General features: G+C 46.5%; 1 protein-coding gene across 6 annotated transcripts in view; it reads left to right on the top strand.

Annotated features, from left to right (window-relative positions):
• Positions 1-17,312, top strand: part of LOC134457394 (neuron navigator 1-like) — a 171,107-nt gene that overhangs the window by 133,645 nt on the left and 20,150 nt on the right. For 3 of the 6 annotated variants that reach the window (XM_063209401.1, XM_063209402.1, XM_063209400.1), the window contains exons 8-17: positions 1-4; positions 6,081-6,897; positions 7,059-7,496; positions 10,191-10,235; positions 10,440-10,594; positions 12,194-12,376; positions 12,850-12,902; positions 14,093-14,116; positions 15,003-15,080; positions 16,776-16,859. The exon at positions 1-4 is cut by the window's left edge and continues 330 nt beyond it. In XM_063209401.1, the coding sequence (XP_063065471.1) occupies positions 1-4; positions 6,081-6,897; positions 7,059-7,496; positions 10,191-10,235; positions 10,440-10,594; positions 12,194-12,376; positions 12,850-12,902; positions 14,093-14,116; positions 15,003-15,080; positions 16,776-16,859 (1,881 nt within the window). The remainder of the gene's footprint in view (positions 5-6,080; positions 6,898-7,058; positions 7,497-10,190; positions 10,236-10,439; positions 10,595-12,193; positions 12,377-12,849; positions 12,903-14,092; positions 14,117-15,002; positions 15,081-16,775; positions 16,860-17,312) is intronic. The other 3 variants (XM_063209404.1, XM_063209403.1, XM_063209405.1) reach the window with 3 other exon arrangements.

The raw sequence follows: 17,312 nt of genomic DNA, 5'->3' as shown, positions 1-17,312 counted from the left end.
GCAGGTGAGAGGTGCACACACACACACACACACACACACACACACACACACACACACACACACACACACACACACACACACACACACACACACACACACACACACACACACACACACACACACAGGTTACATACATATGCTCAAACATACATTTGGTCTCCACGGGTAGCCTGATCCTATGTTGCATAAACAGTATTCTAGTAACTGTGTGGCATTAGCATAAAGACTCATGACCGTGCGATGACCCCACAATATGGCTAGTCAAAATGTAAGCATATGCAAACTCAGACACATGCTCACAAAATAAATACACAAGCAACATTTTAAAAATCCTCTTTGGCCATGATGACTGGTGGGCAGTGAGATGCTGTACGTGCATAAAGCGCCTTATAGACTGTGTGTGTGTGTGTGCTGGATCAGCTGCTTGACTAGGCTGTAACAAAAGCCTAGATGAGCCTGTCGTCGAAAGTGTGTGTTGGGGCAAATGACTGGGGCAGTGATGTCCCACTGTGCCACCACGCTGCAGGGAGTACAGAGTAGGGGAAGTAGGGGAGGGGCTTGGCATCGCGCCAGGGCAGCTGTTGCCCACAAATGGCTTTGATAACACACCACTGCGCTTTAAATCACCCTCCCTCTGCCCTCCACCTCTCCCCAACCCCTGCCCTCCACCTCTTCCCATCCCCATCCCCATCCCGTCCCCTCCCCTCCCTGCCTCGCCTTGCCTCGCCTCACCCGGCCTGGGCTGGCACTACCCAATGCCAGTCCCAATGTCATCTCCACCCAACCCAAACTTTCTCTCTCTCTCTCTCTCTCTCTCTCTCTCTCTCTCTCTCTCTCTCTCTCTCTCTCTCTCTCTCTCTCTCTCTCTCTCTCTCTCTCTCTCTCTCTCTCTCTCTCTCCCCTCCTCCCTCTCCCTCATTCCTTCCTGGCAGAGCGTATTCCCAAAGCGTACTGACTGCCGTCCACAAAGCCTTTGTTTTTCTCTGTCCAGTAGTGGCATTTTCTTTTTCTTCTTCCCTCTGTCTAAGGAGTCTGTATTTACGGCAGGGAATTTATAGCAGCAGTTTTAAAACCTTGGGCAGCGACAAAAATAAATGAAAGAAAGAAAGAAACCAGCTATTTGTTAGCACATTTTTTTTCCTTACTCTCCTGTGTTTAGTGTCCACCTTATGCTTTGTGACTTCTTTTGGTCACATTAAACGGCTACCCAACTACCCCACAAAGGGAAAAAGAGAGGACAAAATGGCTACAGTTTGTGCAGCTGAGTTTCAAAGAAACCATCTGGACAGTGTATTTGGTGTGTGTGTGTGTGTGTGTGTGTGTGTGTGTGTGTGTGTGTGTGTGTGTGTGTGTGTGTGTGTGTGTGTGTGTGTGTGTGTGTGTGTGTGTGTGTGTGTGTGTGTGTGTGTGTGTGTGTGTGTGTGTGTGTGTGTGTGTGTGTGCCAGTCTCTGGAGGTTGAGGTGTCTAGCCACAGGTTTAAAGGGTGATATATGAGGCATGTGTTAAATTGCTGTCGTCACTGCTCTGCTGTCAACACCGAAATGTGTCGACCACTCACAACATAGCATGCGCACGTGCACGCGCACGCGCACGCGTGCACACACACACACACACACACACACACACACACACACACACACACACACACACACACACACACACACACACACACACACACACACACACACACACACACACACACACACACACACACACACACACACACACACACACACACACACACACACACACACAGTACTTGGAGAAAAGCTACCGAATTCACTTTATAATGGGATTACATTCTAAGAATTGCATGTTGGTAAGAAGGGGATTATTATAATGTCAGTCAGAGAAATGCACACGAGAAAATTCACACATATCACTCAGTGTTCTTTTGTAGAAACCATAATGTAGTTTGCATGCCTTTGGAACTGAAAGAAAGAAAGAAAGAAAGAAAGAAAGAAAGAAAGAAAGAAAGAAAGAAAGAAAGAAAGAAAGAAAGAAAGAAAGAAAGAAAGAAAGAAAGAAAGGAAGGAAAAATGAGTCAATGAATGAAGAAGGAATCAGCAGGGTCAATAGGAAAGTGGAAAGCCATAGAGCTGTCTACCAGTCGCTCAGGCGGGGAGCCAACCCGCCACGCGGAGGACTGACAACCGCTCTAGACTAGACCAACATGACAGACAGACAGACAGACAGACAGACAGACAGACAGACAGACAGACAGACAGACAGACAGACAGACAGACAGACAGACAGACAGACAGACAGAGAGCAATGCATAGATGCATTTCTAAAAGTGAAATGAAAAGAAAATGAGGGACCGAAAGAAGAACAGAGAAAGGGAGAAAGGTCAAGAGGGTAGAGATAGATAGAGGATTGAGAGAGAGAGAGAGAGAGAGAGAGAGAGAGAGAGAGAGAGAGAGAGAGAGAGAGAGAGAGAGAGAGAGAGAGAGAGAGAGAGAGAGAGAGAGAGAGAGAGAGAGAGAGAGAGTGCTCATTAGTCTTTCAGCAGGTCGGCAAATGTTAATGTCTAGTGCAACGAAAGTCTTTGTCAACATCACCGTCCTCATCCTTCACTCTCAGAGGAGAGAAGAGAGACTCACACGTCACCATAATAACCACCAACACACAGAAGAGGAGGATGAAGAACAAGGAGAAGGAGGGAGAGAAGAGAGACGAGAAGGACAGCAAGTAGAGAGAGGATGAGAGGAGGCAGAGGTGGAGGAGTGTCGCGAAAGAGAAGATACAGTTACAGTAAGCAAGTGGAGAAGAAAAAGTAGAGCAGGCAGTGGTGAGAAAGAGAAGAGAAGGGTGAGAAAGAAGGATGAGGTGAATAAGTAGGAAGAGGAGAAAAGTGAGGAGAAAGGGGAGAAGAGGGACAGAGGACAAAAAAGGATAAGAAGAGGAGTGAAGAGTAGAGGATGGAGGGTGAAGAGGTGAAGAAGACAAAGAGTGAAGAGCAGAAGGAGGATGATGAGAAAGAGGAGGAGGATGAGAGGAGTGAAGAGAAGAGGAAGAATGAAGCAGTGGAGAAGAAGGAAAAGAGTAAAGAGAAGAGATGACGGAGGGAGAGGAGTATTAGAATAAAGAGAAGAGGGAGTAGGAAGAGGTGGAGGTGGAGGAGATAGAGGATTAAGAGGACAGGAGAGAGGAGGAGAGTGAAGAGAAGAGGAAGGGTGACGACTGAATATGAGAAAGAGAAGGAGAGGAAGAAGGGGAAGGAAGAAGAGGAAGAGGAGGATGACATGGAGGAGAGTGAAGAGAAGAGAATGAAGGATGAGGAGAAAGGAGGAGGATGGAGGAGAGGGAAGAGGATAGAGGAGGAGAGAGGATGAAAAGGAGCGGGAGGATGAAGGAGGAGAAGGAGCAGGAGATGAAGGGACATGATTAGGAGGAGAGGTAGGATTACGAAGACGGGGAGGAGAGGAGGAGAGTGAAGAGAAGGGGATGATGGAAGAGGCAGAGGAGGAGGAGAAGAAGGATGCATACGTCACAGCACATTCTCAGGTTTGAATTATCTCTGGTCTCTGGAAGGCTTGAATACAGCCACGGCTCACTGGCTACACATATGGTTGATGTTTCTTACGGTGGGGACTATTAGCTGATTCACGTACGCCGAGGACTCAAAGCAACCGAGAGGCAATTATTGTCTTCTGGGTTTCTCTTTTTTTCCAAAGGCTGTGGTCTGGTGTGGAGATGTGATCTTCTTTGGAGAAAGGACTTCAGTAGCTCATACTAGGCTCAGACCAAGCCCAGAGAACAGGAAATATGACTCAGAGGTGCCCTATGAAGGAAACTGGATGCCTCATCAGTAATATCAAAATTGAATGAATATAAATTAATTAATGACAAAACAGTAGAAAAAATAATAAAGAATCAAATATATACTAAAAATAGCAATTCTACTGTGGAAATTAACCGCATGCTACTCGTCTGTGGAATCAGTTCAGTTAAGGTTTCCTGGATAGTGTTGGTCATAGGATTTTCTGTATAGTTGTCTTCTTTGGTAGTACATGTGTATTCTGGTCATTTCATTTCTTTGTTTCTCCCTCTATCTCACTGTTGCAAACCCACCTGCCAAGCAAGCAGATATGCTCACATGCACATGGCATGGGTACACTTGTGTGGTGGCAACATTCTGCTCATTAGCCAGAGTGCTTCAGAAAGCCATTAGCTTTTTTTCCCCTTTGTGCATTACCTTGACCAGTGATAAGGAAATGCGTGTGCGTGTGCGTGCTCGTGTGCATGTGCGTGTGCGTGTGTGTGTTATCTGTGCTCTGTCCAGAAGGCTGTCTGCAATCATAAGGTTCAGATAGCCCAGGCATCCAAATAGGGTGATTCTGAGTCTATTGTATGTTGCTGCCCTCTGCTCAGAGGCTCAGAGGGGTTCTTTGAGGAAGATCTCTGGGCCTCCGTCTGTCATGTCTTTTGTAGTGTATTTAAACGCTGTCAGCACTCCCAGACCCTTTTATCCCTCATTTGATTTTGTCCCAGTCTGAAATCACTTTGTTTTTCTATTGTTTTACCCTTAATTAGTACTGCCATGTTTTCAATGCAAAAGGTTAAATAGACTTTACATTACCGGCCAATGGCGGCCACGGGTTTCCTTGTGAAGTAAACTGAATTTTCAGATTTATTAAAGATCCCAGTTGTCTCTAGCCACTTTCCTTTGGGATCCGACCCGCTGTGTCCTTGCCTGCACATTGTACTGTATATTTGAATTGCATATTTATAAATAACCCAAACTGAATCCAGATATCCTGTCCCGTCACTATTGTGCATCACTGCACCACATTCATTTCAGCATTGTGTTGTGTAGTATTAACGATTAAACAGTAACTCCAGGGCAAAGACGAACAGTAATGTGTGACAGAAAGCTGCTTTTGTTTAAACACGAACAAAATCAAAACAAAACAAATTATCCACTTGGTACGGGGGACCAAAGGAAGTCTTTAGTAGGAATTATAGTGTGCCATTCAGACATCTGTATCGGTTTAGCCCAACAGCGGCCTGCTGGCCCCTTGTCCACAGCCATATTGGCTGTTAATTAAATTAAGCCCTGGCCCATAAACACTACACTCTACCCCAGCAGTCTCTGCATCTCCGCTCCACATGGCCTTAGTTTGGGGATGTATATCACCCACTACTCTCACTACTTTCATCAGCACAGGGAGGGATGGAGAGAGAGAGAGAGAGAGAGAGAGAGAGAGAGAGAGAGAGAGAGAGAGAAAGAGAGAGAGAGAGAGAGAGAGAGAGAGAGAGAGAGAGAGAGAGAGAGAGAGAGAAAGAGAAAGAGAGAGAGAAAGAGAGAGAGAGAACAAATTGATAGATGGGGAGCACGTAAGGGAATAGAGGCAGATAGATGAATAGGTTAGGTGGATGGCTGTGGTGTGGTATCGGTGTGGTGGGGTTGTGTGGTGGGTCAACTGGGACTGCAGAGAACTGCTGAGACTGTACGCTTGCAACACGCAGAAATAGGCACACACACACACACACACACACACACACACACACACACACACACACACACACACACACACACACACACACACACACACACACACACACACACACACTACTCATAGTCGATGACATGGGGAATGTGTTTTTCCAGCAGGGTGTGGTAAGACTCTACAGCCGGCTCTAGTAGCTCCTCTCCTGCTTCCTGTAGTGACCAGGAGGCTGCTGCTGCTGCTGCTATTTTTGAGCGGGGCTGGAAATTGTCATGATAATTAATAGCAGCAAGGCGGCGTAGCAGCATTTGACCGTTTCAGTGCAACTGCATTAGAGGGTTAAGCGCCACTTACTGGTGGTGATGATGATTTACGGTCATTAATGCTAGTCAATCTGATTGACGCCTAATGGTGCAATGAATTAAGTGTTACGTTTCCTAAATGGATGATGTGTTTGTATTGATGTAATTTTACATTATAGAATGTAATGTAGTATAATAAATTAATATGAATGTTCTTTTGGGTTAGAATGTTTGTAGAAGAGCATATAGAAACAATATAGGTCTGATGTACTCATGCACAAGTTGAATTTATATTGAAATTCTGTTTGTTTTGCTCATTTGCAGCACAGAAAAATGAGGAGAAGCCAGTGGACAAGGCAAAGATGGCGGTGAAGAACTCGGGCCTCCAGCGCTCGTGCTCTGACGCGGGGAAGGAGGGGGGCAGAGGGGGCGAGAACCGAAAGCCACCATCTGGCCTTGTGAGGCCCTCGGCTGGCAGCTCATTTGGCTACAAGAAGCCCACCCCCACCACGGGCACCGCCACCGTCATGACCACAGGGGGCACTGCCATATCCGGAGGATCCGCCACCGTCGGGAAAATCCCCAAGTCTTCCGGCATCCCCGTCAAACCTGCCACAGGCAGCAGTGGAGGAGGAGGAGGTGGAGGAGGAGGAGGAGGAGGGAGAAAGACCAGCCTCGATGTGTCGAACGCAGACCAAGGCTTTCTGGCCCCCAATGCACGCAGTAACATCCAGTACCGCAGCCTGCCACGGCCTGCCAAGTCCAGTGCACTGACGCTGGTGGGTCCTCGTCCGGGATCGGCGCGACCGGCGAGCAGTGCCATAGACGTGGGCACTCCCACTGCCAGCACGAAAGTCAGCTCCTCCATACCTGCCCCGTCTAGACTGAAGGAGCCAGGCAGTGGGAAGAGCTTTGGCAGGGCCAGCCTGGGTGGAAGCGCTCCAGTCAACCAGACGGACAGGGAGAAGGAGAAGGCCAAAGCCAAAGCCGTGGTGTCGGACTCAGAGTGTGGAGATGGCTCGGTCAAGTCCACGAGCTCCACAAGCTCCTCCCATTCGAACGTGGACGTGCCAAGCTCCAAGCTGCAGGGTCTCAGGCAGCCGTCCATTGGAGGGAAATACTCTGACCACTCCTCACCTAGGTATTTACCATGTTGTGTTGTATACTTTTCATCCTTCCATGTTGTTGCTGATGGATTGGCCCTCCATGTCGGTCTCTCTTAGATTATCTCTTAGAGAGCTAAATTCAATATGAGGAAGTATAAAACCATACTGTAATATTTTTTTATGATAAATTTCATAGGCTACCCAGCAGCAAGTCCATGAGCAAGCCCATCCAGCCGGACAACGTGAGCACGAGCAGCGCCGACTCCGGGGTGGGCAGCATCCAGGACAAGCTGCCTCCGCGCGTGCCCCCCTACTCCAAGCTACAGGACCTGGCCGGCCTGCCCTCCTCCACCTCCCCCTGCCTGACCCCCAGCCCTGCTCCGCTGCTCAACGTCAACACCTCCGACTGCTTCTCCAGCACCACCTCCATCTCCATGAGTCGCAGCAGCTCCGGCTCTCCGCTGCTGTACCCCCGTCTCTCTGGCCTGCACCGGAGCATGGAGTCTCTGCCTGCCCAGCTGAGTGTCTCGCCGGCTGGGGACAGCGGCTCAGACGCGGGCTCTCGGCACGAGGACCGGGTCTCGCTGGGGGGTTGGAGCACAGGCAGCAGGACGTCTCTGACTTTGACAGACAAGTATGCATTATATTATTTCATTATATTGCATTCCATTACAGTACATTTAGCAGATGCTTTTATACAAAGTGCATCAGCACCTGTATATGCATCACTCATGCCAGTTATACACTGGTATAATGGTGACAGGTATGCATTACATTACGTTGTATTTAGTAGATGCTTTTATTCAAAGCATTTTCCAAAAAGGAGCCATAAATGTATCACCTACATATGCATTCTCACTTGCATGAGTTACAGTATCCTGTGGACCCTAGCTTAATGTTGCCAAACCCCAATCTTAAATTACTCTGTTGAATCATGTTAAGCCTAGCCTAATGATGCAGAGTAGAGTAGAGTACCTTTGTTATTAAATTTGATATTGATATTATTTAAGATTTGAAACTGCTGAATGGTTGTGTGTTACCACAAATTCTTATTCAGCGTATGGCACTTCAAACTTGAAACTTTTACCTGGAGGAAGTTGTTTCCAGTGAACATAAGCTTGCGGTTGAAGTGAACTATCTTGAGTATTTACTTTAAGCTCTTAAAACAGCTAGGGCTAAAAGTAAAAAAAAGTGGGCCCCACCTCCAACTGCTGGCTGAATCAGAACAGTAGCATCTGTTAGTAGGCTACAGCCTTATTTGGAATGTAAGAAAGATTCCACATCACTGATGCTTCTATGTATAGCTACTATGTACGGCCATCTATTGCGATATGTTTACATGGAGAGAATGAACAACTCCAGTAAAGCAATTGTCTGGTGTTTAATATAGTGGATATGGTTCCATCAGCGGTGGCAGACAGTTAAACTCATGACTGAATCACCATGCTGTGAGTCGAAGTTCCCCTAAGGCAACATCTCTCTCTCTCTCTCTCTACCCCTCTCTCTCTCTCTCTCTCTCTCTCTCTCTCTCTCTCTCTCTCTCTCTCTCTCTCTCTCTCTCTCTCTCTCTCTCTCTCTCTCTCTCTCTCAAACCCCCTCATAGAGGAACACTGAATAATGAATCCCCTACTCTCTCTATCAGGCACACACACACACACACACACACACACACACACACACACACACACACACACACACACACACACACACACACACACACACACACACACACACACACACACACACACACACACACACACACACACACACACACACACACTTTTTCTGTCCCCCTTCCCTCTATTTTTCTCTCTCAGTCTGTATTCTCTCTTTCACTCTCACTCTCACTCTCTCACAGACACACACACACACACACACACACACACACACACACACACACGCGCGCGCGCACACACACGCGCGCGCACGCACGCACGCACGCACGCACGCACACGCACACACACACACACACACACACACACACACACACACACACACACACACACACACACACACACACACACACACACATGACTTCAGCCCATGGGCATTTCGTACCCCAGTGATTCATTCCTCAATAAAGTGTCTGCTCTGTGCACACGCTGCGTGACAGGGGCACGGGCCCGAATTTCCTGTCTGGCCCTGAGCCTCTCACTGCTCCCTCCTCTCTGCCCCTGCTGCTAACGCAGCTCTCGTATGCTCCTCACCATCCCAGCCATCTCTAAATCTCTAGCCCCTCGGGCCCACTGAATGGTGGTGGCGTGGGCAGCTACTGCTATTTATGAGTTTATGGGCTCACTTTCCTTTTGTTTTCGTTTTTTTCCTTTCCTACTCCCCGGTTTGTGATGGTAGGTTGGGTAAAAAAAAAACCGGAACCTAGTGCCATCTAGTGTTCATCCTAGGAACTGCATGTATGTTATTATTGTATTCATTTGGACAAAGGACAAACAGGAGAGGGACATTGTGTTATATAGCTTGTGGTTATAGGAGACAGGCAGTAGACAAAAATATTGCTTCCTAACAAGGCCATGATCAGTGACATACAGTGGACAGAGTGGAGCATGGAATATATTCTGCACGGCAGCTTGACTCATTTTGTTTGTTAGACATGTCTTAACAATACGTATAGTGCATTCCAAAACACATAGTGTACAAAGCATCACAGCTCATCTATATGCATGTGCACCAGATTGGAACTTCATTTGGAATGCAGTGGCATGACACACCCCCATGCACACAGCATGTGTGGGAATGAGACAGCTGCAAGGTCATACTATAAGCACACTCTCCTCCCTGGTGAATATCAGAGTCAGATAGCCATCCGGCCCAGATCTGGCCTTTACATGGGCTGCACACATTAGCAAGCCCAGCAGTTCACAAAATCCCCATTCTCCGCACACGTCCTCTCTCACTACATTTCTTTGTCCTCTTCTCTGATCTGGCCCCGACACGGGCCACATACGGTAGCAAGCCCAGCATTTCTCTAAATCCCTATTGTCTTCACACCTCACATTGTCCTCCTTGTTCAGTACATGTCTCTGTTCAGTTCCAGCCCACAGCCGGCTGATGAACAAAGCCAGTAGCCGTGCCAACAAAGGAGGGGCTATTATCATGGAATGCCTATTATCCCAATCTCCACAGAATAGAAGCAACTCCTAATAGAATGTCAATTTAGCCTGACGGCAGTAATTAAAATGTCTTTTCCTGCCTCCCGTAGAGTGACAGTGGATTGCCTCATTTCTTTTGGCTTTTCAGAATCTGTCAGCGCTCTGACATTGTCATTTTCTTTCCTTTTTCACTGACTTGTCTTGTCTTTTTTTCATTTCAGCAGCACACAAAGGGACCGAAACACACTCCCAAAGAAAGGATTAAGGTACTATTATTTAACCATCCATTCTGCCCCGTATAGTTTTTGTACAATTGGCCACCACAGAAACATACATGTAGAATTATAATGGAAATCAGACAAACAGGTCACATTATGATGCAAATACTTAACAAATCACTGTCTGAATGCCATCAAATGCACATTTGCATCAACAAAAGTGTAACACTGCCCCCTGTTGTTGTATTGCAGTCAGTACAGCGTGTCACAGGTAGAGGATGATGGGAAGGAGAGGCGGCACTCCCATAACGTCATGAGCCTGATGGAGTCCGACAGCCCACCCCAGTTGCCTTCCCCCATCTCCCTGCCCACCTCCTCCATTGGGAAGGGGCCCCTGACTAATGTTGGTGAGTACCAAACTCTCACACAGACACCCACACACATGGTCTCCCCATGTCCTCTCAGCTCTTGCTAAAAGAGGCCCCTCACTAATGTGGTGTAGCACCAATCACACACTCTGTCTCTTTCTGTCTCTCTGTCTCTCTGTCTCTCTCTCTCTGTCTCTCTCTCTGTCTCTCTCTCTCTGTCTCTCTCTCTCTCTCTCTCTCTCTCTCTCTCTCTCTCTCTCTCTCTCTCTCTCTCTCTCTCTCTCTCTCTCTCTCTCTCTCTCGCTCTCTCTCTCACACACACAAACACACACACACTCCCCTTCCTCTCTCTGCCTGTACCCCTCCCCTCCTCTCCTCTCTTATCCTCTCCTTCTCCTCTCCCCTCCTCTTTTTCCACAGGGTCCCCTCACTAACCTGGTTGAGTACCAAACTCGATCCCCGGGCCCCAGGCCTGTTGACAGGGTTGATGGCAGATGTTTTTTTTTCATTGGGTGTCAGAGTATCAGCGAAGGTCTCAGCAGACTTTGAGCCAACAGCACTCTTGCTGCACACCGTTTGTCATGATCAATGTGTCATTCTGTACCATTGCGTAGACACATTTTAATTCATTTTAGGCACTTTTATTGGCTTTGGGGCATTTGTGACGAAAATTAACAATATTATTGACTGTCTGTCAAACGGGCAGGTGTGCAGTGTCAGTCTACGCACAGTAGCTCTTTTCCCCATGGATGCTTAAATTCAATTATTGACCAATTAGTGACTGTGGACTATACAAAATGTTTGGCCTCCACCAGACGCCTAGTTGAACATCACTTTTCATCTCGCTATTGACAGCCTGTCAGTATCCAACTCAGTGAAAGACAATCCTGCATTGAAAAGCTGCATCAATCACAAATAACATGACCATAGTTCTGCACAGTATTGATTGTGAACTTGGGGACCTATATCATTATCTATCCTGCTCATACACGACTTTGTGGCATGGCTGGTGTAATCTCTTTCTTAATGAGCCCAACTTTCCATCTCTTACGACTCCTCTACTCTTCGGCATAGGATGTCATCCCCACAGTCAGCACTCACACAGTGTACTAAATGTCTTAGTATATACCATAATAGGACACCTACTGACTGTCCTCCCCATCTCCCGCATCTTAACCCCCTCACAGTGACTCTGTCTTGCATGCTGTACAGTTTGCTCTATATGGACAATTTACTGATCCACACCCAGAGGTGCCCAAAATAAACACATAAGTAAAAAAAAAACAACAACATGTAGTTTACTTACAAAACAAGTAACTTCACTGAGTGACTGGTCTACAGTTACCATAGAGCGATGCACGAGATGCTGGTTGGATGAAATTCGAGGGCTTTTGTTTTGTTTCAGTATCAACAGCATCTAGCCACCTCATTAGGTAGAGTGGGATAACTGGTGTATCAGCCATGTAATATAGTGTGCTGGTGTAGTTCTTCTTACACCATAAGTTCACCTCTAATTTTACTTTAGCCACCCCTGCTAGTGTTGTACTTACACAATACATTTGCTCATACTTTCACTTTGGCCAGCCCCGATTCACACCTTACTGGCTCTCCCCTCCTCTTCCTCCCCTCACCCCACAGTGGCCCCGAGCCCCAGTAGCAGTGGCACCCCCCGCATGACCCGCTCCAACAGCATCCCCACCCCCGACGCCGGGTTCGAGCTCTACGGCGCCTCGCCGCTGGGCTCCACCCTATCCTTGGTGGAGAGGCCCAAGAGCATGATCCGATCCGGATCCTTCAGGGACCGAGATGGATGCGACGATGGTGAGGCAGATGCTTAACATCACGGCATCATGAGGGCTACTGAGAAGTTACTGTAGTAGTAGTAGTAGTAGTAGTAGTAGTAGTAGTAGTAGTAGTAAATTAGTTATAGTATTGGTAAAAATGTTATAGGGATATGTTATGATCATTCAGCACCCTGTCCCAGGTAGAGAGTTATTTACCAATTGACAAAAATATTACAATTTGAATTACATTCATTCATCCCCACTATTGTTTTAAACCCTAAATATGTCTTTCTCAAAATCATTACCGTAACATGATTTTTATGTAACGGCAATTTTTACTGTGCTCTATTCTGGCTACAATTCTTATACCTACAATTATCTCTCTCCCTCTCTCCCTTTCTCTCTCTCCCTCTCTCCCTTTCTCTCTCTCTATCTCTCCCCCCCTTCCCTTATCCCTCTCTTTCTCCCTCCCCCTCTTCCTTTCTGTCACATGCTTTCCCCAATCTCTAGTTCACGGCTCCATGCTCTCTCTGGCATCCAGCGTATCGTCCACCTACTCCTCGGTAAGTCAAGCCGGCCTGCTGTAACTTTATAAGTCCCTGCCAGGGTGGGCGGGCTGGTTGGTGGGTGACTGGCTGCTGTACGCACTGTAACACACACTTATATACACACACCGAGACCCCTCCCTTGCTCACACAAACACATGAGCGCACACCCACATGCACACACACACACACTCACACACATTCACAAACCCGCCCCTCCTTCTCTAGACTATGCAACACACACTCACACACACACACACACACACACACACACACACACACACACACACACACACACACACACACACACACACACACACACACACACACACACACACACACACACACACACACACACACACACACACACACACACACACACTCACCCCACCCCACCCGTCCTTCTCTAGACTATGCAGCATGTGATCAGGTCAGCATCTCCTGTGTGTATACTGTAGCCGCAGTGCTCTGCAATTCCTGCCATTCTCCACATACAGCAAAAGAGGGAGAAACATACAGTCCTGGGCCAGATCAGGAACCCAGAGGGGTCCTTGGGGTGATATGGGCTGGGCCTAGCAGGAGGACAAGGGAGGGGGCTAGGCAGACAGGGGCTTTGGTTACCCACTGGAGCATTGACCACATGGACCCAGGCTGACAGCATTGGCCCAGCCATCCAGGCTGGAGGTTTAGTATTGATCCGGATCAGTGTGCTGTCATGCGTTTCGACTGACACTGAATAAGTGATTTAGAGACTGTGGAAAAATGGGGATGAATGAGAGCCTACAGTAGGCTTATTTTGGTCATTCCCTTGCCAGGTTGTATGAGATGGTCTTTTAGAGAGCACAGCATGTCACTATATAATTTCACCAAGAATGTGTCTGTGCCCACACTCACACACGCATCACATGCACATTCATGTCTGCTCACATGTACACACACACGCGCACGCACACAAACACACACAAGATTTTTACACCCCATTTATTCCTCTATTTTTGTCGCTACACAAGTGTTTATGTGGCTCCTTGAGGCGGCACAGGGCTTGTAATGGCTACCCTGACCATTACCATTGCAAGCTTTATTAGCATTCCTCCCAGCTCCTCACTGCTACAGTGTATTTAGAATGCTATTCTGCACAGTAGTGCGCTAGCTGGCACTTAGCGGCTTATTCTCTCTTCTTATTCTATCCCTTTGTCCTGCCCTCCCAGGCTGAGGAAAGGATACAGGGAGAGGTAAGTCTCTCTCTTTCTCTCTTGCTCTTTCCCTTCTCTTTCTCTCACTGTCCACCCATTTTTTTTCTTTCTCCTTGTCTCCTACATCTTGGTCCCTGCATTCTTAATCCATTCAATTATTTCACCCACCTCTCAAATACTCGTAGCTCCTGCATTGCTTTGTCCCCCCTTGTGTGTAAAACCATCTACCGTAGATCTCCATCCAGCACTGCCCATGTACTAAGTGTCTGTGTCATTGCTAAGGATTCTCACTTTTCATAGATGGATTTGTATACACATATTAATGATTTTAAATTATTTCAAATGTAGGCATTATAAAGGCACCTTTTCAAATTGTCAGGGTATTCTGAGCAAGCAGACTACATCATCCCATAAACATGTGTGGTTGAGGTGTTAGATTTACCTACTTGTCAAGTGAGAAGACAAACTGAGTTTGACCCACATCAGCTAACATCGTGGTGTGGTGTTCAGATACTGTGTGTCGTTATTTACGGTCTGTGACTATTAATAGCGCCTCAAAACATCTCAGGACATTCCCTACATACAAACCTGTAGATCTGCATGCTGACTTGAGACATTTTACATCAAAATGAGTTCAAGTTCACATCTGTGTTTCCATGATATACGTACGTGTGTTTGTAAACTGTTTACCTATCACTTTTTTATTTGTTTATGTAAAACGTGTGTGTACATAAGTGTTTGCGTTTGTGTGTCTATGTGTTTCTTCAGCTCCCATCTGGTCCATGCCTCCTTGTTTATTTATTGGTGTTATTCATGAATGAAACCTGCATTCACACTCACCTGTCTGTGCCGTTTTTCATAAGCATGCTTGTGTTTGGACTGAAACAAGCAGCCAACCTGTGCCTTATTCTCTCCTTTCCAACAGCAAATCCGAAAGCTGAGGAGAGAGCTGGAATCCTCCCAAGACAAGGTGGCCGCCCTCACCAGCCAGCTGTCTGAAAACGTACGAGCGCTACGCACCTCAAGGCATCCCCTGTCTGTCTGTCTGTCTGTCTGCTCTGTGATTGCCTCATTTCCTTAACGATCTCTCTCATATATTTATCTCGTTAGCATAATTCTTTTCAATCACGAGTTAGATTACTGTGCCTGCCAAAATAAATTGCAAGCTGTTGCTGGCTCCATGTGTGATATAAACACTTGCTTTAGCACAGAGAAGGCTGTAGAGTACAGGGAAAGATTTGTCTCACGCACGCACGCAAGCACGCACACGCACACACACGCACGCACGAACGGACGTACGCATGCACGCACGCGCGTGCGTGCACACACACTCACACGCGTGCACACACTCTCACATGTGCACAAGGTCAACAACCGAAATCACAGATGCACTTAAGTTACAGTGTACAAAAGAATTTTAGTAATCCAGATCACACTATAAACTTTCCTTCCTCCAGCTGTTGTTATGAAAGTGGCCACGGAGTAGGGCCAAGGGGAGATGGAACAGGAGGCAGGGAGCAAACAGCAACAGCAGCGGCGGTCTTTTAGATGTCTAATATGACCAAGCCATTTGTATTAAGGCTTTTTAACTTTTTGTAAAGGAGAGTGCCATGGATTTCCTTCCGTTTGTGCGTCTTTCGTTTTCCCCATCCAAATAGCACCTCAACCAAACTTTCTATGAAGCGCTGCTAAACAAGCATTTTGTGAACAGCAGTGGTTTAGTGGTCTGGACAGTTGTAGCTACCGGACTAGTCTTGGACAGAACTGAGTAGCGTTACAGCAGCAGACGTGCCAGGGGGAAGCCATGTTATTTAATACCCAGCATGCGCTCATAGGCTACTTTTAACAACTGCTGCCTCGACCTTTCCAGATTTAATCAAGTCACCACGTTGTCAACAGATTTCTCACATAACTGTTTGGCGAAGTAAATCATTTCAGATAAGGCGTAATGGTGGTAAATCACATCTACTACCAACATGAAATCTAGGAATTTATTATTTTGCCTTTGTATACATGGTGTTTACTGTTGAATTGGCTTTTTAAATGATTAAAAGCGATTAGCTTAAAAACACAACATTAACAAGAAATGGTGTTATTAGTGTTGTATTTTAGACTTTCTTCCTGTGCTTCAATATTCACTGAAAGTACTTAACTCCAAAAAAGTATTTCTCCCTTTTACAGTAAGTCTTTGGATCAGACTTAGGGCCGCATAATAAGTAGCCTAAATTCCTCTCCTTTCATCACTACTTCATTCGTATTCTATCCTAAGAAGGTCCATGGCTTCAGACAGCCTTTTTTTGTTTTTTTGTAATCTCCTCCGAGATTAGTACTGTATAGTCTGTCGTTTTGCATGTCATTAACCCTGGAAGGGAAATACACATCACGATTCTTTGATTTTTTTCCCTGTCATAATGCCTGGCCTAGTTTTGGCAGCTTTCACTTTCAGCCGCTCTGTAGAGACGTGTAATGCAGCACAGAATGATATGGATCGGGAGAAGCCATTCTTTAAATATGCACTGACCTAAATTAAGAGGATGTATGAACAGCCATTTGATGTCCTACGTGTGAAAACTGTGAAGACAGTGGCTGTCTTACCATGATACATTACAGAATGTTAATATTATAGGATACGTATTATAGGTTTATGATTGTGTGATTATTAATGAATTCATATTGAAATCATGATTTGTATTTTCAGGCTAATCTGGTTGCAGCGTTCGAGCAGAGTCTGGCTCTCATGACCACCAGACTGCAGTCGCTCTCCATGACTGCTGAGCAGAAGGTAGGTTGACCTGTAACTTGTGGCCCCTTGACATGTAACACGATGTCCTAACTGCACTTGAATGTGTTTAACAAAATCAGTTAAATTGCTGTCCACGATCGCTGAGCAGAAGGTAGGTTTGGGTCAGGAGTCGGGGCCCCACTTGACCTGTAAAAAAGAGTGCAGGTGCATGTGGGGTATGTTCTTGGTCTTGTTAACTCTTCATTCAGAATGTGGAACATGTTTCGGGAACATTCCCGTTGCAAGGTGTTTTTTCACGAATGTAAACAGCACTGGAACTTGTTTTAAACCAAATACTTGGAGCATTCCGTTTGAAGTCAGAAGACTCTGTGTCCTGAGCGTACTTGGGGTTGTTGAATGTGTGCAGCAAAATCGTTGAAATTACTCAATTTCCTATTGGCCTTTCCTAACCGATCGAGGTAGGTCAGGGAAGCAACATGTGTCCCAACTCGA

Source organism: Engraulis encrasicolus, chromosome 10 (genome assembly GCF_034702125.1).
Source record: "Engraulis encrasicolus isolate BLACKSEA-1 chromosome 10, IST_EnEncr_1.0, whole genome shotgun sequence".
NCBI lineage: Eukaryota > Metazoa > Chordata > Actinopteri > Clupeiformes > Engraulidae > Engraulis > Engraulis encrasicolus.
The sequence above is the reverse complement of the archived record's forward strand: the minus strand, read 5'-3'. Positions and strand labels throughout refer to the sequence as shown.